The sequence below is a fragment of the Lissotriton vulgaris genome, chromosome 6 (assembly GCF_964263255.1).
Source record: "Lissotriton vulgaris chromosome 6, aLisVul1.2, whole genome shotgun sequence".
NCBI classification, from domain to species: Eukaryota; Metazoa; Chordata; class Amphibia; order Caudata; family Salamandridae; genus Lissotriton; species Lissotriton vulgaris.
The window spans coordinates 881,415,538-881,442,642 of NC_141694.1; the positions used below are offsets into that span (position 1 = coordinate 881,415,538).

General features: G+C 43.7%; 1 protein-coding gene across 1 annotated transcript in view; it reads left to right on the forward strand.

Moving 5' to 3' along the window:
- Window positions 1–27,105, forward strand: part of SYNE1 (spectrin repeat containing nuclear envelope protein 1) — a 2,319,318-nt gene that overhangs the window by 1,823,369 nt on the left and 468,844 nt on the right. Inside the window, exons 118-120 of the mRNA XM_086926873.1 lie at window positions 13,404–13,574; window positions 18,915–19,048; window positions 20,054–20,258. Coding sequence (XP_086782999.1) covers window positions 13,404–13,574; window positions 18,915–19,048; window positions 20,054–20,258 — 510 coding nt within the window. The remainder of the gene's footprint in view (window positions 1–13,403; window positions 13,575–18,914; window positions 19,049–20,053; window positions 20,259–27,105) is intronic.

Below are 27,105 nucleotides of genomic sequence, written 5' to 3' on the forward strand. Positions count from 1 at the left end.
GTCAGGGCTCAAAAAGAGTGTTCCCTCCCTGGTTTTTATTAAAAAAGAATTATGATGTTGACCTATACTTCAAATTTTTTGAAGGTACAGATAGCTGTTCCCTTCACGAACACCAAAATTGTCGATGTTACTCACATGAATTTTTCTTTAAAAAACATGTCTCACAGTAAGGAGGAAACTTATCCTCCGTCCTTCTGTGTTAGAAAAATTCCACCTATTGGGAGAAAAAATAGAAAAACAGGAGCGAAAGAAACAGAAAAAAGACTAAACATCGAATTTCAACTGTAGTCTTAAGGTGCCACTTCAATCCATGCTAGTGTGCACTACTCAAACCCGTGCACGGTCAATCTTATTATTATATCAACCATTTGAGCCATTGTGAATTGAATTCATTCAGAACACCCAACTTGGATGTTGTGCATAATTTCACGCTGTAACAAAACTGATATTTTAAATGAGAAAAACTCTTGTTGAACCACCATCAGCATTATCAAAGTCACCACTGTGTTAGTGACAAAATCGTCCCCCAGTCAGGAGTATTTCAGTTGGTCATCGACTTTTTACATTCCAGAAACCACCCTCTGTTGTTATTAGATGTAGTCTCCACACATTCATTTACAGGCAGCATTATTTCATATGCAATAGATATCATGCATGGAATTCACATTCATACAAATCCGGTTTCATCTTTCCCAACTTGGGGGAATACGCGTATCTCAGGGAGAGAGAGTGGGTATGAGGTCATATGCTGCTCGCAATGGGCAAGAACAAAGACTAAAGGATGCTGTTCTGATTAGAATCTCGAAGAGAGACTTACCCCCATAAAGACACTCATAAGTTCAGCGTTCCCCACTTACTGATTTACATGTGCTGCCCAGCGGTACACCTAAGTCCAATCTCTGCTCCCCGGCTCTCGCACTAGGATGTTGTTCAAATGCGCCCTAAATACCATTTCATCATCAGAGAATGCTGGTAGCAGGGCGGAAGCTGGACAGGACATGCTCAAAGGATAACGCCACTTCTGGTTCGGGGAGTCAGGAGTTGTAGTTCTAAGCCCCGCTAATATAGTTTGTATCTGCCAAACAAAAAAATTCCAAAAAAGGTGTGCTGAGTTGAGCATCCTATATGGAAAACAACCAGGGAAATTACGCCCTAAATACTTATAATCGGCAGGGAATGCCGGTAGCTGGGCGGAAGCCGGGAACATGGACGCTCATAGGATAACGTCACTTCCGTAATGTAGTTCATGTCTGCCCGCTCAATAAACTTTTTCAAATTGTCATTTATAAAAAACAACATGCTAAATTGAGCATACAATATCGAACACAATCATTAATGCGTCCTATATGCTTTTAGTATTCAGGGACTGCTGGTAGTTAAGCTGAGGCCGGAAGGATGATGCTCACTTTTGGTGGACTCGGAGCTAGTAGACAGGAGGGGAGCTGGGAGTTAGTGTTCCAAATCTCACCATTGTAATCAATGTCTGCCATACTAAAAACCAAACCACTGTATGCCCAACTGAACATACCTTGTGCTCAGGTCTAAAAACCAATTCAGAATGGATTTTTTTCCAAAAAGATGTTATCATCGTATCTCGATGTTGCCTGATATAAAATACCATAATATTCACAGCTCAATGTGCCACCAGGGTAAAAACAGGCTAACTTGTACAGGTTCATACCGTGTTCTATTCATCGTCCAACATTTTAGCGAAAAAGTGTCTCATATATATCCGCTACATACATTGTTTTACCACTTACAAAAATGCATTGTGACCCAATCAGATAATCAATCGATATATCCAGATATACTTATCCCAGGGCGTTCCAAGGTATTGAGTCGTTCAAACCCTGTTTATCAGTACCCAATCTGTACACCCATCTCTGTTCCCGCTCAAGGAGTCTTTTAGTGATATTAGAGCCTTCATTCACCTTTTCAATTACTGTCCTCTCCAGGTCTTTATCACTATGACGGTATTCACCATAATGTGCTGTCAGTTTCGTTGCGACTACTCCACGTCTGATTGTACTCCTGTGTTCCCCGATACGGAGTTTAATCTTATGTGAAGTCATTCCAACATATTTGAGTTTGCACGGGCATGTAATCACATAAACCACATTGTTAGTATTACAATTAGTATGGTGTCTCTGTTCCCACCTCTCTCTGATGCCCAGGGCAATGTCTTTTGTATGTTTTGTAAAAGGGCACACCACACAGTTTCCACAGGGGAAGTGGCTTTTCACCGGTGAGCTGTTCCATAATGTCAGTTGTGTGTCGTTTACAGATTCTCAGTTGTCTGTGTGGATTAGTCTATTCCTGATGCTTTTGTTTTTTCGAAATGAAAATATTGGTTTTTCAAAATTCAAACTGTTCGATGTCAGGATCCGCCAATTGTTCTGGATGATTCTCTAAATAGAGTTGGAAGATGAGTTATACGTAGTCACACAGATAATAGCTGTGTTTGCTTCTTTAACATTTGTTTGTAATAGTGCTTCTCAAGGTCTATTTCTTGTCCTCTTTTATGCTTGCTCAATCACTTTCTTGGGATAACCTTTTTCTGATAATTTAGTTGTAAGAATCTTTGCTTCATTGTGGTAGTCCTGTAGATTGGAGCAGTTCCTTCGTATCCTTAGGTATTGACCTATCAGAAGGTTTTTTCTTAAAGAGCGGGGATGTGCACTGTTGAAATGTAAAAGGCTATTACGGTCTGTTGGTTTCTTATATAGTGATCTCTACTGTTTACCATTTACGGCCATGATGTTAATGTCCAAAAATGATACCGTCATGTTGTTATTCATACTGATGAACTTCAGAAAAGGATTGATGTTGTTGATCCATGTCATGAAGTCTCTTATACTGTTATCGTCTCCATGCCAGATGACAAAAATGTTGTCTATATATCGTAGCCATTTTCGCACTCTGTCAGCAAATGGGTTGTTATTCCATATATGTTCTTCCCATATAGAGACAGGCAATATGAGAAGTTGGCCTGATATGTGATGTCCGCTATTCTAGTGGGCACCCTGTATCAGTCCAAACAACCCTTATGGTGATGTTTGTTAAGGCAACCTTCTAGATCAGCGATCCTAGTGGTAGCATGGACAAAGCAGTCTTAGGCTAAACCTTCAGAGAGCATGTGAAGCCAATTGTTTTACCCATAATAACCCCTTGAATACCAAATGAAAGGACACCACACAAGGTATATATAAAATATATATGTATTTATTACTAACACAACCCCTCTGCACTCTTTATGAGGTCAGAGTTTGAGATACAACACAAGTTACTCAATAAGAATACTATAAATTGCACAAATACAATTCTGCCCTAGGGGCCTCACGAACCATATACTAAGTAAGTGGTATAAGAACCACTTCAGGAAAGGTGAGTAGGCCTAGGAAATCGCTGGGGCTACACTGAACAACCAAAGGTTAGGAAGTAGGAGTCCCTCAGGATGCGTGTGCAGTGTCTAAACACACACACGTGGGTTCTCATAGACTTTCAATGGGAACAAGTAGTTGATTTCGGGCACTTCCGGATGGACTATGGGAAAACCCAGTTAAACTAGGACACTTGGATAGTTATTACCCACGGGAGCACCGGAGTACTCGAGTTACCTCACCCAGGGAAGCCGGGTGCATAGGTGTTCTTTCGTGTCGGGTTTCGCCATAAAATCCTATGGAGAGCTGCACAAAGATGCTGCAGGCGACCAGGTGGAAGATGTCCGGGTGGATCCAAGGGTGAATTGGAGCAGTGAAGAACCTGAAAGCAGAGGGGACAGAGTCTGGGTCACCAGCCAGTGACCAGGAAGGAACCAGGCGATGTCGAGATGCAAACAGGCGAAGAAGTGAAGTTTGTCTCTGAGCCACGTGGACCAGGAGGCGTCGACGATGACCAGGAGCTGGATACGGAATGTCCCACGAAGGATCTTGCTGTTGGCGGTGTTGGCTTCCGGATTGGAGTCAACAAGCCTTGGCAAAGGCAATCCACGCAGGAAGGTGTAGACCCGTCTGTCAGTGGCAGGGACAGACAGGAGCACTATTTACTATCGGCTTGCACTATAACGCTCTAAGAGGTAGCGCGGGAGCATTGGGGGTTCCTGTACTGAATTTTTAACTTTTACACTGTGTCCATCAGTTAAATTGTTTTCACTCTGTTTTTAATACGCATACTTGCATTTGCACTGCTGTAACTCTGTACTTCTCCCGCCCTGGTCCGCCGCGCCCATTGTGGGCGTTTGTTGCGGAGGGTTGAGGAATACCTACACTTCCGGCTTGCCTGGAAAGAGGGGTAGCGCTCCAGTCGTTCTCCATCTAGCCTCTACTTAAGGTGGGGAGGACTGCAACATCGACGTGTAGACCCGTCTGTCAGTGGCAGGGACAGACAGGAGCACTATTTACTATCGGCTTGCACTATAACGCTCTAAGAGGTAGCGCGGGAGCATTGGGGGTTCCTGTACTGAATTTTTAACTTTAACACTGTGTCCATCAGTTAAATTGTTTTCACTCTGTTTTTAATACGCATACTTGCATTTGCACTGCTGTAACTCTGTACTTCTCCCGCCCTGGTCCGCTGCGCCCATTGTGGGCGTTTGTTGCGGAGGGTTGAGGAATACCTACACTTCCGGCTTGCCTGGAAAGAGGGGTAGCGCTCCAGTCGTTCTCCATCCAGCCTCTACTTAAGGTGGGGAGGACTGCAACATCGACGTGTAGACCCGTCTGTCAGTGGCAGGGACAGACAGGAGCACTATTTACTATCGCTTGCACTATAACGCTCTAAGAGGTAGCGCGGGAGCATTGGGGGTTCCTGTACTGAATTTTTACCTTTTACACTGTGTCCATCAGTTAAATTGTTTTCACTCTGTTTTTAATACGCATACTTGCATTTGCACTGCTGTAACTCTGTACTTCTCCCGCCCTGGTCCGACGCGCCCATTGTGGGCGTTTGTTCGTTTGTTGCAGAGGGTTGAGGAATACCTACACTTCCGGCTTGCCTGGAAAGAGGGGTAGCGCTCCAGTCGTTCACCGTCCTGCTACCATTTAATAAAGCCTGGCCGGCGGCGCGCCAAAGGCAAGCCCGTCTGCACCCGTCCGCGGCCGGACGGGTTCAGGGGCACAAACCCCTGCCCAAACGCCTCCTGAGTGCCAGGCCAGAATTGTATACTCCAAGGAACGACTAGAACAACTATGCCCGCCGATAGCGACGAATTGCCTACATGCTATGCAGGCGGATAGGCAGCCCCTGTATTGTGCGGCTTGTCAATTTGACCCTAGGGGCGAGGGTTGGCATATGCATGAGAAAGAGTCCATGAATATGATGCAGATTAACTGCCGCTCCCTTAGGAAACACAAGTTAGAAATATATGACCTCCTTACGGACCATCAACCAGAGGTGCTCTTCTTTACGGAAACCTGGTTAGACAAAGAGTCGGCACCTGATATTCTGGAGGCACTCCCAACTGAATATGGAATGGTTAGACTGGACCGGGAAAGGCAGCCTAGGGGTTGGGATTGCTCTGGTACACAAGTTAGAGCTTAAATGCACCTTAGAAGCAGCTAATATTAAAAACTGTGAAGCAGGCTCTTTTTCAATCAAATGCGGGCCGAATATGTCCATTAATGGCTATCTGATATACCGCCCACCTGGGGCCCCCTCGGCTTTTGTAGGGAACCCAATGGAGGTGATCACGCAGCCGGCCCTGCGCTATAGCAGGCTCCTCATCTTAGGAGATCTTAATTTACATTTAGAGGAAGAAGATAATAGGGAGGCCCTAAGTACATTAACCTCCCTTGAGCTACTCAAGCTTAAACTGCAATCACGGCTGCCGACCCACCAGGCGGGCCACCTTCTAGACCCAATCTTTGCAAATTGGGAGGGGATAGAGGTTCAGCACCCTAGGTTGCTGACCTGGTCAGACCACCATTTGGTCCAGTTTGTGATATCTGGCCTGCCCAAAAAATTTCCTGTTGACAAACTGAGGTCACATAAACGTAGGCAATGGGGAAAACTTAAACAAGTTGATCTAGAACTTGCCTTGAGAACAAGTAGTCCACCATTGAGAGACAAGCTGGACGAGGCTTGGCAAGACTATGAGAGCTGGATGATAGGAGCTCTTGTCAAAACAGCCCCATGGACAACCAAGGACCCGCTTAGGGGCGCTAAGTCAGCAGTATGGTTTAACGCTGAGTTAAAAGAGACCAAATCTAGGTGCACAAGCTTAGAATGCGCCTGGCGGAAAAATTATGAGGAAACAGCTAAACAAGTATATAAATATGGTATGAAAGAATATCATCGGCTACTTAGGAAAACCAAAAGGGATTTCCTGAATAATAGAATTATGACCGCAGAGAACTCGACTAAGGAGCTCTTTGGTATCTACAAGGAACTTACATCCCTGGAGAGGATATCAGCCCCTGACACTTACTCGAGAGAGACTTGCGAGATGATTGCGGACTTCTTTGTCCAAAAAGTCGAAACGATTTATAACTCATTTGTAATTGGAGCCAGTGGACCTTCCATGGAACAAAGGAGGGAAGGGAGTCTGACAGGAAAGCCTTGCCTTTGCCAGTTTGAAGTTCCGATCAACCCTGAGTTGTTGAAAATAGTCCAGAGTATTAAGTCTGGCTCTCCTAAGGACGGTGCACAACCTTAGATTTTTAGGAGTCAGACAGAACTCCTTATAAACCATATTAGTCATATGGCAGGGCTGTCGTTCAAGACCTGTTATGTGCCTCAGGATTGGAAGACAGCACAGGTTATCCCCAATAAAAAGAAAGCCAGCCTTGGCATAGAACATCTGGACAATCTCCGGCCCATCTCGCTCCTCCCCTTCTGCGGGAAAGTGGTGGAGAAAATTGTAAACGCACAGTTGGGGAAATTTATGGAGGACTTCCAACTCCTTCACCCATCTCAATCGGGTTTTAGAGCTCACCATTCTACGGAATCAGCATTGCTCTTCTCGACCGAACTGTTACGCGAGAGAGTGGATGAACGACGGACGGCCGCGCTGTTGTTACTAGATCTCAGCGCGGCATTGGATACCGTCTCCCACCCCATGCTGCTCTCCCGCCTCAGGGAGGCCGGGATTGTAGGGAAGGCCTACGAATGGGTGAAGGCGTTTCTCACGGGCAGAAAATTCCAAGTCTACTGTCCACCCTACAAATCGGAAGTACGAGCATTAAAACAAGCGGTTCCTCAGGGCTCTATATTGAGCCCAACTTTATTCAATCTGTATATGGAGCCCCTGGCCAAGCTAGTAGAAGCGTTCGGGGTGGAGATATTGTCCTACGCGGATGATACCCAACTGGTGGTGACACTCTCCCAACCCGTTGAAGAGGCGGCAGCTAATTTCTCGGCATGTCTGGGGAAAATGGCTGTATGGATGAACAATAACTGCTTGCGCCTGAACGCAAATAAAACAGAACTCCTTGTGGTGGGGAAAGCTCTCTCCATTTGGTCCTCTGCCTGGTGGCCTACTGAATTAGGACCCTCTCCTTGTCATTTGGAGCAGGTAAAGAACCTGGGGGTCAAACTGGATACTAACCTCTCTTTAGAACACCATACTAGAGGGGTAGCAGGCAAATGCTACGGCATCTTAAAATGCCTGCGCAAAACGCTGGACCTCCTTCCATCGACCAGTAGAAAAATCCTGATCCATACTTTGGTTACCCCCCATCTTGACTACGGCAACTCATTGTACGTGGGCCTGAGTCAAAAGGGGCTTCACCGTTTGCAAGGTGTACAAAATGCGGCTGCAAGACTGGCGTTGAATCTTTCAAGAAAGTCTTCTGGGAGCCGAGCTCTGGCTAAACTTCATTGGCTTCCAGTTCGTGAACGCATAAGGTTCAAAACTCTTTGCGTACCCCACCGCATTGCACAGGGCAAGGGTCGTGTCTATCTCCAAAGCCTGCTGTCCTTGTACCAGCCAAAACGTCAGCTAAGATCATTGGGCTGCATGCTCTTCCAAGTTCCCCGCATCTATCGAGCAAGGATGGGGGGGCGCTCTTTTAGGTACTTGGCCAGTAAGTACTGGAACGCGCTGCCGCTGGAACTCTGGATGGAGCCATCAGAGATGAGATTCAGGCTGAAACTAAAAACTCACCTCTTCCCTAAATAATCTGGGAGCACCGTTCACCTTTCTCTACCAGAAAATCTGGTCCATCTGAGTCTACACAGCGCGGGGACACACTGTTTCTAGTGTAACCAGACGCTTTACAAACTTGGTTATTATTATTATTATTATTATTAAGGAAGATCGGCTTCATGTTCAGACCAGGGAGGTCTGAGGAGCTTCCCCTTTACAGGAAAGCAGGAGCAAGCCCAGAGCAACCAGGAAAGCAGTGTGGTTTCAAACGGATGTTGTCAGGAGGGCCACTAGCCAACGGGCTAGCAACCGCGAAGACGCGTCGAGGAAAAATGCAGGCGCAGGCCCCACGCGACACTCGTGGAGTGTGGTGGGCTGAGCTTCGGTGCACTTACGGCTTGGGTTGGGGCTTCTCAAGTCCCAATGCACAACTTCCAGGACGCCTCAGAAGCTGCACAGTTAGCAAAAAGCAGGTACTGCAGGTAGTCCGGTCCCAAGTCTCTCGTGTCCGCCATGGGTCTCAGCTTTGCTGTGGATGTGGGCCGGGGTCAGAGAAGTCTGGAAGTCCAGAGGCTGCGTCGCTAAGTCTTCGGGCTCCGGCGGGATCGTCGACAAAGCAAACCGGCAAGTCACTGATGGTGCCTGTTTGCACAGGGTGGTCACTCCTTGACCACAAGGGAGATTCTTCAGTCTTCTAGTTGCAGTAGAATGTAAAAGGTCCAGAGTTTCGTTTCAGAGTTTCAGTTCAGGATAATCTAATGTCTCTAGACACAGCTCCTAGCTTTATACCAATCTAAGGGGTTGGATTACCTGCTAGGTCCCTCCTATGGGTGGAACCTGGGAAGGGGGTGGTTACACCCCTTTCCCTATGTCCAGTTTCGAGCCAGAGCTGGGGCTGGAGTGCCCCAGCAACTGGTTTGAACCGGGCTATGCATGGAGCACCTTGTGTGCCCCAGGCAGTGTCTCATTTCATTCAACCCTCCCTGCCCCAATACACTATAGCCTGTCTGAGGAGGTGCTAGCACCTCCCAAGGCAGGAAACCTATTGTCCAGGCCTCCCCTGCCGGAGTTTCGTCCAGCAGCAGGAGGTCAGACTCGTGTCTGTTGCAGCAGCATCCATTTCGTGATGCTGAGGCTCTGTTTAACTTTAACCGGGTAAAGCTACAACTACATGTCTTCTCCCTCTAGAAGGGTGGAATGCAACCCCCGGAGCCAGGGCTGGCTGGGGGGGGGGGTAGTATTCCAAAGAGTATGACACCTTACACAACATGTTTTGATAAAACCAAACCAAAGTTAGCATTAACCGCGAGGATTATAATGCACTTAAGAGTATATGGTATGGCTATATCATAGAACAGCTATAAGGACATGGTTCCGAAAGCTGCAGACAGGCTCAGCTCATGCTAGAGCACCATCTCACATAAAACCAAGCACTCTGCCTTCAGGATTGTCAAGGCCTGCCATAGGAGTGACTTATAGGTATATATGTGTCTATATATAATGGTAGGTATAGGAATACTATACCTAAGCAAGGGATGATTACACGACCTTGCCCCAGCTGAGTGATCAGCCAGTTGTGTCACTTTGGATGGCCAGCCAGGGGTGGCATAATACATGCTGCAGCCCCTGGTAGGCCTTGGATGCACCTATGCCCTGGGTACCCATGGTACACTATACAGGGGCTCACAAGGTGACCCAACATCCAATTGGAGATGTACCTAAAGTACATGGAGTCCATTTTACAGAGAGAGCGGATAGCCTGGTGCCCTGATTAGCAGGATCCCAGGACAACTAAGTCAAAAACCAGCTAAACACTAGGCAAAAAGTTGGGGTAACCATATAGTCAGATATCCACCTTCCTACAGGCAATACTAGGGTTAAATGCACTGCCCATCGAAGTACCATGTACCTGTAAATATAGCTCATCTACAGACCTGAAGAAGTTTTCTGTAAGTGCAATCCTGACCAGATCCATAATAAATCTCACTGGTGCATTCCAGGGCCAGTCAGTCTGGCCCAGTATAGTTTGAATAATCTGGATACCTTCTTCTTGAGGAATACTCGTATACAGTGCTTCCACATCTAGACAAAGCATGGTTTCCATTGATGGATCGTACTGTACATCTGTCAGGATGTTGAGAAGATGTTTTGTATCTTTGACATAGGATCTTATTTCTGGCACCAGAAGTCGTAGGAGAAAAATCTGCGTATTGTGAAAGTGGTTTTAATAATGAACGAATCCGGACACAATGGGTCTTCCCGGTGGGGGAATTTTCCCCTTATGGATTTTCGGGATTGTGTAAAAAATGTATACTCTTGGCTCTTTTTTATTCAGGAAGTCTTTCTCATTTTTAGAGATCCATTCACTCTCAAATGCATTCTTAGTTATCTGGGAGATTGTCTTCTGTAATCGTTGGGTGGGATCTCGCTGGATTTTCCTGTAATGTCGGCTATCAGAAAGAAGGGAAGTACGCGCAGATCTGTAGGCATTCATACTCAGTAGAACTATAGCTCCCCCCTTGTCAGCTGGTTTTATAATAAGGTTTTTTCGTTGGCTCAAAGATTCTAATGCTTTCCGTTCACTTGTACTCAGATTGTTGACTGTATTAAAGTTAGGCTCCAATAATTCAATTTCTTTTCTGACTGATTGTTCAAATGCCAGAATTTCAGGTGGCATCAATAAACATGGGGGTTGAAAGTTAGACTTCTCCCGTAGTGTTGTATATCCTGTATCTTTTTCTTGTGGCAGTTGTTTCTCAAAAAATGCTTTTACTCAGATGTTTCACAGTGTGTTCTGAACTTGTCCATGTGTGTAGTTGGAACAAAGCTGAGTCCTCTATTCAATACCTTCAGTTCAGTTGCTGTTAGTATCTCTTCAGTGAGCTTAACTACCAAGTCTACCTGGAGCTCGGTCCCGCCACATGATCTTTTGTCTGGCTCCTTGTGTTCATTTGTTTGTCTTCTTCCCATTGGACATTTCGATTTCCCCATCTTCCTCTTCTGCCTCTCCTCCCGCCCGTCCTAAAAAATATTGTTGATTTTGGTTGGGCTGGTAGAAGAGTATCCCTAAAAATTGTTGTGGGGGTCCCTGGAATGCTGGAGGATGGTACCGTCCTTTCCAGGGAAAGGTTGTGGAGGGTATCCTTGATTATATCCCCCTCGTCTTTGTCTATGTTGTTTGCCATGCCAGCTCTTATTCGAATTATCACTAGACCACTCATCCTGATCTGAATATGATGCACTCGACTCGTGAGCACTGGACGACCCGGTGTCTCCATCAGATTGTTTCTTATAATCATCTCGTATGTATGGGTACACCTTTTCATGAGAACATTTCTGCAGGACTTTTTGTAATTTATCTATCTTACTTTGCATCAGGAACTCTTTGTGTTCAGTGATCTCCTTATTTACCTCTTCTAGTTTCTTTTTATATACTGTGATCTTAATTTGGTTATTCAAGGCATCTTCACTTGTCTTTATATTTATTAGGAGTGTTTCTGATAGTCTTTTGGCTGTATTTATGATGAGTATCAACCAATCGTGTGTACACCGCTACAGGATTAGTGAACACTCCTTTCTGAAGATTGGATCATCTACAAAAATCCACGGTTCATTCCTGAACAGCAAGCCATTCGGGGCTGCATTACCTCTTAAATATTCAGTCATTATGGCCCCATGTATCAGGGTCCTCATATGATTGCATTTAAGTTCTTTGAGTTCATCCCAACTTTGGTATTGACCTAGGCACTGATTGATGTTATGTTAAATTAATTTTGTAAAGCGCACAGCTACCCAACAAGGGTTTCCCAGCGCTAAGCCTGACAGAGGGGCAAAAAGAAACAAGACTGCAGAAGGATGCAAACTATTGGTTAAATAACCACGTTTTTAGAAGTTTATGAGAATTCAGGTATGATGTTTCATTGCGAAGTGCGATTGGAAGAGAGTTCCACATGAATGGGCCAAGGCAAACAAATGAGCGACCTCCCATTCTTGAAAGTTTAATCCTTGGCACCAGGAATTTTCATTGAGTGGTCGATCGTAATAGACAGGACGGTTGGTAAGGTTGGACTAAGGTTTGCAAGTATTTAGGAGCAGAGCCAACCTTGATTTTATACATGTAGCTTAGGGCCTTAAACTTAACGCGGTTTTCAATCCTGAGCCAATGAAAGTTACGTAAAACACTGGAGGTGGGAGATGTTTTAGAAAGCTGACCGAGCAGCCTGGCAGCAGAATTCTGTACTACCAGCAGCCTCCGCGTGACATCCTTATTTGAGCCCAAATAAAGGATGTTACCGTAGTCCATTCTAGATGTCACAAGTGCCTGGACTACGGTTTTTTGAATGGAGACCGGGAGCATCCAGATGATTTTTTTCAACCATTTTTAAATGGTGAAACAAGTAGCTGTCACTTTTACTACCTGCTGCTTCATAGATAATTTGTCATCAGTGATGACTCCCAAATTGCGGATATGATCAATGGGCTGAGGTAGAACACCCATTTTACTAGGCCATTGCTGGGGGCCCCAAAGATTTTAGTGTCCGGTAATAGTGACGGACCTGCTAGAATAGCAGATGCCATATCATCCGAATACCCTATTCCTAGTTGTTCTGCCATGCTTAAATCTGGTATTTATCTAGTATATAGTTGTTCAGTAGTACTATACTACGACAGAGATGGTTGTCAATGAGTTAATCCTCTGATTTGTTTTGTTACACGTGCACTTATCCTTTTATCAGAAAATGGAAATCATCCAAAGCCCCACAGCTGTCCTCTGCTCAAAAATCTGTAACCACTAGGTAGGAGAAACTCCACTGGTACCATAAGTGGTAAGAAATGTAGACGTATGGATACCTCCTCCGTAGTATACACTTATCACACTATTGTATCCAGACCCAGAATGGCTCTACAAGCCTCTAACTCTCTTGTTGTTGGTGCATTCCTGTGTGCAGTCTGTGTGCGGGCAAATGGCAAATGGCACACAATGTTTGACTGAGGTCTCCAATCGCACTTTCACCAGCCTACTGAACAGTTTCCAGAGTAAGTACTTTGCTTCTTGATCTTCCTGGACCAATAATATGAATTTGAATGTCTTTATAAAAGCCACACCATTTGCCATTACAGTGAGATTGGGGCTGTGATGGAAATTTGGGCTTTGGAGTTTGCAGCGCATGCAGCAGCAAGCCACCCTTTAACAGATAGTGTCTGATTAACCAGATTTAGTTGATATTCTGGATTTCAGCACTCTTTCCAGTTCCACATGCTGTGCTATGATTCCTCTACATTGAACACTCTTGATATAAAGTACTTATTTGTGTTTTAGGCTGGTCAGCTCAAGATATTATTGCATTCAGTTCTTGATCAGTGGGGAACCTACAAGGAAGCATATGAAACACTGAATAGCTACCTGATGGAAGCCAGATACTCCCTGTCCCGTTACCGTCTCCTCACTGGATCCCTGGAGGCAGTGAAAGTTCAAGTGGACAATTTACAGGTGAGGAATGGAAACCTATTCACAAAAGGGAAAATAGTTTCTGGAAAACCTAAAGGGGATTATATAAATACCAGAACAGTTTGGAATTCAGGTTGAAGTTTTTTCCATATTGGTTTCAGGGGCCTGCATGGTCTAGATCTGTTTAAATAAAGACCATTGCTCTTGATGGTTACTCCTATACTTGTCTTGTGTAACATGATTTGGTGCTTAATGGTAGATGCTGCTTGTTCACGTGTTGAGCAATTATAAATATTCTGAAGGAAGTTTGTAACTTTGACTAACTAGTAACAAGATCCAGCACAAGATGGTGATGTAATATTTGTGTTCAGTACAGAACAGATTTGGTAAGCTAGTAAGCTAGCAACCAGCTTATTCTTGTATTGTAAAAACAACATATTCTGGAGCATGGGTTTTGATGACAAAAGCAGACAAGACATCCATGGACGTGCCATTTTGGGCTCACATAAAAAGTGGGAATTATAAAGAGAGATTAGGTTCATAAAAGTGTGCTTCATAGTGTGAAAATTACCTAAGATGTCTTTGATGAATGTCTGTTAATGTAGACATAGGAAGAGGCTTTAAGCATGGTTAGGGACATAGATGTTAGAGTTGGAACACTGTAAGAAAGGGGTGGGGTTGCATTAAGACTTTTCAGATGACATTTGTCACTGCCAGTTGGACAATTGACATGAAAAAGTGACTGTATATGTCAGAGAAATTGAAACATTAAGTCCTTACCAGGCGGGCAATCTTTGGGCAGGGCAATTTATTACATTAATTCTATTGAGTATGGAATATAAAAAAGGGTTTTTGGTTGCAGAGACCTGCAGGTAACCATAATGATCATACGCTGTTTGTGAATGGTAGGAAAGCAGGTAGAAAGACTGAATGATTCAAGGTCAGTTTGTAAGTCAAGTTAGTGTGATGATGTTGGGTTACTTTGCTGTTAGTGCATGGACAATTAGCAATGACTGTCGAATGTGTAAAAAAAACATCAGCAAGGTAAAGTATAAAAAATGACATGGATGCTTCAATTTTGCTTCCTGTCTGAGTCTTGGTTAGGCATGACTTGAACAGAGTTTGAGGCTTAATATTGGGAAAACTGCATTAAGAAGCATACCACTTAGATGTGTTAAATTACAGTAATGCTTGCTTTATCTTGCAATATAGAGGTATAGAGGAGGATTGTTTTGCAATTTGTAGGTGGTATCGCTGATACCTGACACTCAATTTGGTCTGATTCACAAGAAACTTGCACTTGGTATATATATGATATACAAGCCATAGATACTTTAGATGTGCATGTATATGTTGAGAAAGGCAAATTAGAAACTTCAGAGCTTCCATCCCAAACTTTGATCAACAGTATCCCCTGTGGGTAATTTTTAAGAATTTGTAGGGTGTGCAGATCAACAAAGGATCTTGCACATTATCAACAAGAAGCCAAAATCAGATTTCTACAGCATGGTTATGAAACAAGAGTAATATATCAAGCTATGATTAAAGCTACCATGAGATCAAGGGAAGAAATGCTCCTTCCTATTGATAATGTAGATTCCCCACGGCAAATTGTTAATTCTAAGAAACAAAACACAGAGTCTAGTGCTAGACTTATTACCCCTTACAACAGACAGGAGGCAAATATCAGAGCAATCATTAACCAACAATGGCCTACTGTGCTCACTGATACTATTTTGGGTCAAATGTTACCTAAGAAACACATTTTTACTTTTCGGTGGGCACCTTCAATGAGAAAAGCGTTGGTTAGGAGCAGCCCTGAGATGGATATGAAGACCAATTGGCGTTCTCCAGAAAATTGTTCTTACAAATGCAGTTCATGTCGGGCCTGTAAATTTGGGGTCAATATGTCCATTTATGTACCAACTTTTAGTTCCAAACCTATTGAGTTAAAAGGATTTTATAGTTGTGGAACTGAATTTGCAGAGTATGTCCTCCAATGCACCTGCAGACTCTGTTATGTGGGCAGCACTAAACAGCAGGTTCATGTGAGGCTTTTACAACATTTCAAAGCTATTGTCAATTCAGATCCAACTTACCCAGTGGCACGCCACTTCAAAAATACACATGACAGCAATCTTAGTTGTATCAAGTATTTTGGTATTGGAGCAGTTTAGTCTCCAAGGAGAGGTGGCAATAGAGAGAAATTATTACATCAGGCGGAGTCTAAATTTATTTTGGAACTTGACATTTAGACACCCAATGGCATTAACACTAGCGACGATTTACACCATTTTTAATGAATTTTCTATGAATTCTTTGTGTATCTTTTATGATTATGTCTCTGTTCCTGACATGACCCATTATCCCCTGAGAGTCTGCATTATGCTTTAGATCTGTTTTTTCCAAGCTGCAAGCTATGCATCAAACTATGCGAGGCACTCCCACAAAGAATGATTAATGTGAGATAGTGAGTATATATGTATTGTCAAACTATCTGGTAACTCTTTCTACCTTTGTTCTTCTCTGTAGTACTGTAAAGCATTTTGCACTTTTTGCTTAATCCAGTACTTTACTATTTAGGCACTTTAAGATAATTTTTGATCTACAAAAGGACAACTGAAATTATGATTATTCAGAGTGGAATTAGTCGTCCCTTATTAGGCATTTAGGCTGGTATATTTGAAACAAGGTGATGAATGACAGACATGCAGTGCACTTTAATTATTGCTATGATCATTGCTATATTTGTATTTTTAAACTATAATATTTATATTTATGAACAACGCATTACTGTATAGTAGGAGCATTTGCACAGATTTGTTATAGTATATTTCCATATGGATTGTATTAGTATTTGAATTAGAAAATAAGAAATTTGAGGATATATATATATATATTGTAGTGAAGTTTCTATACAATTAGGAATGAGGGGGGCATTTGCCTCCTAGTATATCGAGAAGTCTTAATTGAACTTTACCAGCACTAATGGTTACAGTACTCTGATTCATTTCTTATAATGTGTTGTTTATAATATGGAAGTGTTTGCAATATGTATATTAGTACACTTGTGGCGATGGTCTGAAGGTACGGTTCACAGATAGTCTGTCCTCAGTTGCTATTGTGTTATATGTAGGAGTGAATCACGTGACATCTAGGTTCAAATTCAGGAAATGTTGTAGAGTAATCATGTGATCAAGGCCATTTGATGTGGCTGAAACGCACCATGGACAATATTCATTAACTTTTAAATAAACTCATAGTTTGGCACTGCAATATCTGAAGTCCATGCCTGCATCTTTTCTGAAGTTGTCGCAATTGAAATTTTCGGTTATATATTTAAAACGTGAGTTATTACCGACATTTTTACCTAACTATAGGGTCACTTTAACCATATATAAAAAAAAAAACAGAAATGCACCAGTTATACTTTACTGAGATAACTATTTCTAGTGTCCCGCATGCCCTGCTTAAAGACCTTCCTTCAGTTGTGTGAAAATGTAAGAAAGTAGGGAACCTTGGTAACTTTACCTCTCCAGGTACATTGTAACATCTTTGGATACCCGCCAAGCAAACCTGAAATGAATAAAAGCAGTACTTGATTTATGTCAGTGTTGTCATCAATGATGTAATATGAGACATTATCGTTGATGTCATGAGCGGTGCTTTCTTTGAGTTCATAAGCAAAGAATTGCGGGGGCACAAGTTCTTGTTAGCTCAGTAAACTATAAGTGGTGAATTTCTCAGTTTTTTTAGTTTAAAGTGTTCACTTTTTGACTGGCATGTTTATCTAATTATAGCATCACTTTAAACATTGTTTTTCAGTGAAAGTCTGAAGCTTTTTTTAGTGTAATGTAAGATATTATTAACGTACCTGACTATAACTTCACTTTATTTGTTTTTTGTTCACTTTTGTATTTTTTTTTTAAAATCTACTTTAAAAAAAAAGTAAGATCTTATAACCATACCCAACCTATCGTGCCGCTATGCCGTTTAAAAAAAATCATTTTCAGGACACAGGGACCAAGTCACTTCAGTCCTGTAACGGAGGCTGCAACATTTCTGTTCATGTTGCGGCCAGTCCAATCAGAGTGCTTGTTCCAAAAAGCCACCCTCAGTCAATCAGAATGCTTGAATTTTTTTAATCAAGTCCTACAGCATATATCTATACATTTCGAACAATAATTTCTCAAAAACTACTGAGCGGATTTACTGTAAATGACAAAAAAGCACACTTTCCGAGTAAATATCTAGCTTTCTGCCAAATTTGGTGTAATTGCGTTCATGCATTTCGGATGAAGCACAGTTTAAATTTTCCTATGGAATTTGCATGGGGAAAATGCGTTTTATGAGCCACCCTTTCCCTTTTCTCAGACCCGCTTGATGGATCACCCTAAAACTTTACAGGAAGACGCTGGTGTGGATGTACTGTTTTTTGGGGAAAGGTTCATGAAGATTCATCAACTTGCACTAAAGTTATTTTTCAAAACAAAAAAAGCTCTTCCTATAGAGAGTCTGACCTAACTATAATGCCACAGTGGTGTCTACTATCCTGTTGATGCATCTAAAAATACCTTTAAGGTCTAATCCACTTTAAATGGAAACACGTTTGCTAACGTCAGTGATGCCTTCATGTGTTCTCTGCAACTGTGATCAAAATTAATTTCAGTTGATTTGGGCTTACATCTTGGGCAAACAATACCCCACAGAAAAGGCTGTTTTACCTGCACAGATTTTCCCTGGTAAAACATTATTAAAGTTATATTGTAGGTAAAATGTATGAAGAACAGAAGAAAACATGCATTTTTACTTTCTAATTACTGTATTATTCCACATTCCGACATTTGAAGCTCGTCATGATTCCCTAATCATGCTGGAAAAAGCAAATTCCTTGGTAATGGTAATTCTCTATTCAGCATTACCACACTCAGGTACTCAGAATGAGTGATTTGGTGAGCCTGAACCATAATTTAAAGACTAAACAAACAAACAGTAGGTTGGAGCTGCTGGATGTAGAGAAGTATTCAATGTAGAAGGTATATTGTAAATAAATGCTATAACAAACTGGAAATATCAAAATATTGAAGTAAGAATATTGTCTGACATAAATATTATGTCCTAAATAGTTTTTACAAAAATCTCACAATTTGAGTTAAGATTAGAAATTCAACAATATATTTGTAAATTGTATTTAGGCCACAATATTTGTTGAAGATGATATTTCTGATTTTGATAAACTGACATAAAACGCTGTGAACACTGAACAGCGAGGGCTAACTCAAAACACGTATATTTATTTTTGTTTGCACGTGTTGCAAGTAAAGGAGCTATGGAGACCAATTTCACTAAAGCTCTTTACTATTTTTCCATAACTTTGTGCAGAGTCTACATGATGACCTTGAAAAACAAGAGGATGGTTTGCAGAAGTTTGGTAGAATGACCAATCAGCTTTTGAAAGAATGTCACCCTCCAGTGACTGAAACACTCACTAATACATTAAAGGAAGTGAACTTAAGGTAAGGAACATGTGTCTACTGTGTGTATGTATTTTTTCAGCACCTGTCCCTACTTAATCCTACTGACCTTCCTAAGGCTCTGACTTCACTGTGTGTCAGCCTTGTATATCATGTTTTTTTTTGGACATGTGCAGACTTAAACCCACAAAATCAGTGATTGTGTTTGTTTTTTATAACTTGTTGGAAAGGATTAAAGATCTATACAGATATGTATTTTTATAAATTACCCTATTTTCACCAATTGAGGCAATAATTTTTAATGCCTATTATGATCCAGACGTATAACAATTTTTGTATTGCAACACCTTGGCCATCATTGTCTCATCACAGTGGCAAATGTCTCAGAATAGTTTCTGTGTTGGAAGTGGCAACGACTGCAACAGTGTCATGATGTGATCATTGGTTTCATTGAAGATGGACACTTACAAATGGTTTGTAATTTTGTGTACTTTTTAAACCATTTAGTATGTAAAAAATAACTTGAACAACCCCCATAAATTATTCACATGAACGAAACACAATGCGTGACATTGCAGTCATCCTCACAAAGTCATGTGTTGGCGGGTAGAGTATAATGGCCATTTTACGTTGCATAGAATGTCAGTCCAATCAACCATGGACTCAATGGTGTTTTACACTGAGAATTTCTTGAGAGAGCATTCTTTGTGGTCGTGTTAAAGCCTGTTCCGGGTAGGTTGATATCCTCAGTAAAGTTGTTGTTTGATTGATTTATGAATGATGCCACACGCAGATTGGTGGAACGTTTTTCTATGCTAAAAGGTTATTAACATGTAAATATTGTGTTGCAACACTTCATCGTGATTAGGGTTTATGATCTGTAACTATTGCCAGAAGGAAGCCATACACTCATCTAAAGTAATGTTCTGAAGTATAATAGCTCTATAAACTGATTTTTAAATTATTGTTGTGGAAATATTATTTTTCATGCAATGCAGTTTCATTTCATTTATTTTGCTGAACTAAGTTCTCAATTGTAATTGGAAGGTGGAATAACTTGCTGGAAGAGATTGCAGAGCAGTTGCATGCAAGCAAAGCTCTGCTGCAGCTCTGGAAGAGGTACAAAGACTATTGCAGCCAGTGTTCAGCCACAGTCCACCAGCATGAGGAGAGAACCAATGAGCTGCTGAAGACTGCCACAAACAAGGATATTGCTGATGATGAAGTTACTCTTTGGATTCATGACTGCAACGTGAGTCCATCCATTTTTCATCAGTTTATGTGGGAAAGTCACAATGAAAAGAAATATGGTTACGATCCGAGAAAGTGCCACGTTCTCAGGTACAAAGAATGAGATATGTTTCTGTGGAACAAGGAATTCAACAGTGTAGCTATTATCTAAATACATCTTTAATAGCGTCATACAGTTAAAGCAATTGTTTTCATTTTAGTTATTTTTAATTCTACATTTTGTTTCCACACCCTAGTGCTCTTGAAACAAAAAATGTATGTGCTTTCGCTGACACAAATTAAATAAATACATACCAAAGAATTCATTTGCAACTAGGCTTTGCTTTTCATTTACGAAATACAGTTTGGGTAGATTTCCCCTGCTTCTAATTCCTTATCAGCATTCTAACAATTTGCATTAATATATGTTCCTCAATACAGACCACTGTGACAACTCCTGACCCCCACGTATTTTCAAAGTTGTTTAGATGTCCCCATCTTTCTGCTTCCGTACATGAGTTGAGATTTGTAAACAAGATTTTAAATATCTGAGACCACCTTCTACCCCACTTCAGGACATTGTCTCTCCTGACCACAACAAGCATGATATCCACAAAGGTTTAAGTACTATGCAGTCTCCATATCACGCCAAATACCCAACATGGAAGAGGTGTGGTGCAGCGGCAGGGTGCCTGACTCCGGACCACAGGGTTCACGGCTCGATTCCCGGCTTTGGCGGCTGGTTAGCCCAGCACCATGTGAGTCTGGGCAACAGCTTGCTTAATGTTCCGAGGGCCCCCAGTGCTGCGACACCTCCGTCGGACGTAGCTGTGCGCTTTACAAATGCTGGCGTTTACATTTATGGTCAGAACTAGGTAATAGCTTTAGTGGGGGTGCCCACAAAATCATGCAACGTCTCCGTCATCTTACTCCAAAATCTTTGTGTCTTGGCATGCTGCCACTTGGTATGATAGAATGTGCTCTCTTGCTCACATTCTCTATACCATGTCGACACTTTTGCAGAGCCAGAGGTCTTTGTTCAAGAATAAGACATCCTATGAAGGATTTTTAATTGGACAAGACTGAATCCTGCCCTAATTGCCTCTCCTTTGTGGTATGCCAGCTCTTCTAGCCAGTCCTCTTATTCTATGTCCCTAACTACTCCTTCCCCCTTAACCTTTAACTTTTTTTAAAAACATCCTTTATTTTCCAATTTTTCTCATAATCACGTATTACAAACATGGTGGTTCACTGTTATAGAAATTCACATATTAGCATTTAGCGTTGTCACATATTATTATAATGATCTGTCAGGTTGCCTTTGACATCCACTCAGCTATAAAAATCTCTGTTGAATGTCTCAGTTACACCAGCTTAGACATGTCCCAGTTATATGCCCATAGCTATTTAGACCCTCCATCTTATGCTTTCCTTCTGTATATGGGTGATATACCTGTCTATATGTAATGGTGTGTTCAAGTTGAGCAATTCCAAAGTCATGTAGTTCCAAGCCCAGTGTTTGTGCACATCACCCCACGCCCTCCGGGACCAAGCCACTTGCCAGTTGTGAATTCGTGTCTAGTCTTTGAAATTCCACATATGCCTGGTGTGTACCCCAAATGCTTTGGGCGCGGCAAACTTGGCATAAGCTGGCGTAAACCTTGCTATGTATTTTACAGTATGCCAAGCTACGTAACCACCCCTGTAGAATAGGAACCCTCGTGCTGCCCCACACTAATGCTATTTCTCTTTTGGCCAATAATAGGCACAGGGACGCAAACCTTCTGGCTTTCTTTGGGAAATTCACAGTGTACGCTAACAGTGTATACTAACAACGCTACTGCTGGTGTGGGTATCAGGGTTAAATTAATCATGGTTCACAGGACAGAATGTGTTTGTTCCCAATAGCCTGTAATCTAGGACAGCACCATGCTAGGTGCGCAAAATCTGCGTAAGAGGTGTTGCATTTATAACAGCGATGAGATCTGGAGGGGTCTAACCGGTGTGTTTTGGCCGGAGTACAATAAACGTGGCACAAAAACTTGAAATGTAACAGCGTATGTCGCTGTTTAGTGATACTTCCTGCGTTACTGTGCAGCATTTGGCCCATTGGTCGTCAGTAATGTCTCGACCCAGATCTTCTTCCCATTCCTTGCGCACCCCGTCATCGCTCACCCGACGGATGTTTGTGTACTCTTTGTATAGTTTCACGACAAGGTGTGCACCAGTCTCTCTTTCAATGACTAATGTGAGTGGAGTGAGGTAGTCGGGATCTACAGGGTAGGAGGGTAAAGCGGCTTGCTGGGCTGAACGAATTCACCCTAATATGAAATTGTCCATGAAAGGGTTGTTCTGGAATCAGGCGTTCTCTGTCACTGAGAAGATATGTCTATTCGGATACAGGTCTCCCACCCTTGTGATGTCGAACTTGGCTAGGGTGAGTTGTACTAATTTTTCTCCTGTAATATGCAACCAGGGGGGATTAGGGAGGGGGAGGGCAGATGATTAATAGTAAGAGCCACCAGTGAACTACAACAGCTTACTCCACGCCCAGCTAGTAGATACTGTCTGTATGTCTTTTGGGTCTCTGGGGACCCCCTTTGGCAACACCGTGGCCAGCCTCTCGGGTAGTACAAAGTCTGCCTCCTGGCGCAGATATGGAATCTGTGCATCCCGATGAGACCAGACATATGCGTAGCTGCATTGGGTCACTAAGTAATACAAGAGTAAGTCTGGGACGCCAAACTCCCCACTCTCGTATGGGAGGGTCAGAACCTGCCAGCGAACCAGCGCCCTCTTCCCCTCATACCAATTTGATGAGGTGTGTACATAGTGTTGGGAAAAAAACGGTAGTGATGGGTATAGGAATATTGTTGAAAAGGTACAGAAACCTGGGCAGCACCACCATCTTTAAGAGCGTGACCCTTCCTGCCATAGAAAGGGGTAAACGCAGCCAGCGTTCTACCTGCGCATCCAAGGCACTTACTGCACATCCGTAGTTTAGGCGGATAATCTGGGCAGTGTCCTGATGGATGTGTATGCCCAAATACTTATCCGAGTCTCTGCACCACTCGAGAGGGAATTTGAGGTACCATGGAATTGTACTGATAGTTAAGGGAAAATCACGGATTTGTGCCAGTTAAAACCTAGCCTGAGATGCGGCCAAACCTAATTATCTCTTTAATTAACCGTTCTAAATTTTCCTGAGGTTTTCTAACATATAAGATGGTATCGTCTGCATAAAGCGACACTAGTAGGGGGCCAGTGTTGAACTGTAGACCTCTATGTAAATGTCTCTCTTGGAAATGGAGAATCAAAGGGTCCATGGCCAAGATGAATAATAGAGGGGATAGTAGGCACCACTGTCTCATGCCGCGTGAAAGTGAGAACGGTCCGGACAGACGGAGTCTTGCCGTTGGTTTGCTATACAATAAGGCAGTGGTGGCAATAAAGCCCAGGGGCATACCCATAAGGCATATCACAGAGAGGAAAAAGGGCCATTCCAGCAAATCGAATGCCTTTTCCGCGTCTAAAAGTATAGCCGTGGCGGGGACCTTCGGATCAATTCTGTGTAAAACAAGAAAATCATCCTTACATTTAATGAGGTGGAACAGTGGGGAACAAAACTCGACTGTGCTGGAGAGATGATAAACTCAATCCGCAGGGAGAGACGGTTAGCAATAATCTTTGCCAATATTTTATAGTCTAAGTTCAAAAGGGAGAGGGGTCTGTATGAACTGCAATGGGATGGGTCTTTACTCGGTTTGGGATGAAGGATATTGACCGCCTCTCGTAACGTAGGGGGCAGAATCTGTCTTTCACGTGCCTCTGCATACACCTCTATCAGCTGTGGCGCCAGCACGTCCTTGTAGACCTTAAAGAAGTCCCCGGTGAACCCATCCAGTCCCGGAGCAGACGAGCCTCGCAAGGAATATATGGCCCCAAGGACATCTGCTACTGCTATGGGTTCTGCTAAAAAAATCTTGCATGCTCTTCTCTAATACACAAGTGCGATCTCTGACAGGTAATCCTCCTGAGCAGAGCAGTCATTCTCAGCTTTGGCAGTGTATAAGGACTTGTATATAGTTCCAAAACTCGTCTTGAATGGCATTTGTGGACGTGAGTATCTAATTTGTGGAGGTGTAAATTTCAGTAATATAAGCTTTGCTATACTGGGGATGGAGTAGCTGCTCCAAAACCCGTCCGGGGCTTTCTCCCTCGCCATAGTGTCTAGCCACCTGGTATTTACCCAAGTGTATACCTAACCTTTAACTTCACAAACGAATCTGAGTTTGATAATCGGCATTTTATGAGTGACACATGAGGCGTAGGACACAATCTTTCCTGACAGAAGACTGCTTTCTAGTGGGTGTTCTAATATTCTTGCCTTGTTTGACATATTTGTTGGTCCTGTGGCACATTTGTGTAGATATAAAAAAAGTATTTTTGATAGATATATCACACTCCATATTCATTTGTGAGAAAGCTTTTGCCTCCTTGCCCCAATAAAGTCCATACTTTAAGAACCGGAAAGCATGGCAAATTCTTTCATGTAGGTTATAATCTATAATTTGGTTTCTCCTGTGGGATTTTCATTCCAAAGAATGACAGTGCTTGCAACTTTTCAATCTACTTAAGTGTAAAGAGATACCTATTTTTGTGTGGTCACCCCCAAGTTGTTTAACTGAAGCTGCTGGTTTTTAGACTCTGAGAGTGCGGTGAGGCCTGCTAATCAGACCTTGGTGCCAGTGCTCTGACCCTATAGTATATGTCAAATTGGCTGTATCCAATTGGAAATGGCTAATTTATCTGTAAGTCCCTAGTATATGTTACTTGGTACCCAGGGTATGTAAGTTTGAGGGATACCCCAGGCTTGCAGCACTGGTTCTTCCACCCTGGTGGTTCCCCCAAGTAAAACGAGTGTCCAAGTCTGCCACTGCAGACCGCTGAGGAGTCATGCACTGCTAGCCCCACTTTGCCATTGGAAGCAATGGCAAAGCCAGTACTTCCCCAATACATCTGTGTAAGTCAATCCTCTGGCAAGCCTACAGAGTCCTAAGGCAGGGTGCAACATATGACATCAATCAATCAATCAATCACGTCATTTGTATAGCGCACTACTCACCCGGGAGGGTCTCAAGGCGCTGGGGGAGGGGAAAGTTACTGCTCGAACAGCCAGGTCTTGAGCTGCTTCCTGAAGGCGAGATGGTCTTGGGTTCGCCGAAGGTGGGTGGGGAGGGAGTTCCACGTCTTGGCTGGCAGGTAGGAGAAGGATCTTCCTCCGGCGGTGGCTCTGCGGATGCGTGGTACGGTGGCGAGTGCGTGGCCGGTCGATCGTAGCTGGTGGGTGGGCGTGTAGAAGGTCATGCGGTCGTTGAGGTACTTGGGGCCCAGGTCGTGGAGAGCCTTGTGTGCGTGGGTGAGGAGTCTGAACGTGATTCTCTTGCTGACGGGGAGCCAGTGCAGGTCTCTCAGGTGTCCGGTGATGTGGCTGTGTTGGGGGATGTCGAGGATGAGTCGGGCGGAGGCGTTCTGGATGCGATGGAGTCTTTTTGAAGTTTCGCAGTGGTTCCGGCGTAGAGGGTGTTCCTGTAGTCCAATCGGCTGGTGACGAGTGCCTGGGTGACGGTCTTCCTGGTTTCCGTGGGGATCCATCTGAAGATCTTGCGGAGCATGCACAGGGTGTTGTAGCACGAGGATGAGACGGCGTTGACTTGTCTGGTCATTGATAGGGAGGAGTCCAGGATGAAGCCCAGGTTGCGTGTGTGGTCCGTCGGTTTGGGAGTGGTGCCCAGGGCCGGGGGCCACCAGGAGTCATCCCAGGCGGAGGGTGATGATCCCAGGATGAGGACTTCCGTCTTTTCCGAGTTCAGTTTAAGGCGGCTGTTCCTCATCCAGTCGGCGACGTTTTTCATCCCTTCGTGTAGGTTGGCTCTGGCGGTGGTGGGGTCGCTGGTGAGGGAGAGGATGAGCTGTGTGTCGTTGGCGTAGGAGATGATGTTGAGGTTGTGCTGGCGTGCGATGGCTGCGAGGGGGCTCATGTAGAAGTTGAAGAGGGTTGGGCTGAGTGAGGATCCTTGTGGTACGCCGCAGATGACTTTGGTGGCCTCGGATCTGAATGGAGGGAGGCGGACTCTCTGGGTTCTTCCGGTGAGGAACGAGATGATCCATTCCAGCGCTTTTTCTCGAATTCCGATGTTGCTGAGGCGCTTCACTAGAGTTCGGTGGCAGACGGTGTTGAATGCCGCAGAGAGGTCCAGGAGGATGAGGGCCGCTGTTTCCCCGTTGTCGATCAGGGTTCTGATGTCGTCGGTGGCTGCGATCAGGGCGGTCTTGGTGCTGTGGTTGGCCCGAAACCCGGATTACGAGGGGTCGAGGGATCCGTTTGTCTCGAGGAAGACAGCCAGCTGTTTGTTGACGGTCTTCTCGAAGACTTTGGCCGGAAAAGGAAGGAGCGAGATGGGACGGTAGTTCTTGAGGTCGGTGGGGTCCGCCGTTGGTTTCTTCAGGAGGGCGGTCAGCTCGGCGTGCTTCCAGCTCTCCGGGAAGGTGGCTGTGTGGAAGGAGGAGTTGATGGTGTCTCGGAGATGGGGTGCGATGGTGGCGTCGGCTTTGTTGAAGATGTGGTGTGGGCACGGGTCGGTTGGTGATCCGGAGTGGATGGAGTTCATCGTGGGGGTGGTGTCTTCAGTGCTGATCGGGGTCCAGTTGCAGAGGGTGGTGGTGGCGGGCGTTGGTTCGGTGGTAGGGTGCGTGGTCTGGCATGGGTCTGACATGGGCAGGACATGTAGTTTACATGCCCTGACAGTAATCACGCAAAAACACAATTTTTACTGTGGAAAGACGTGGTTGCACATTCCGTGAGTACA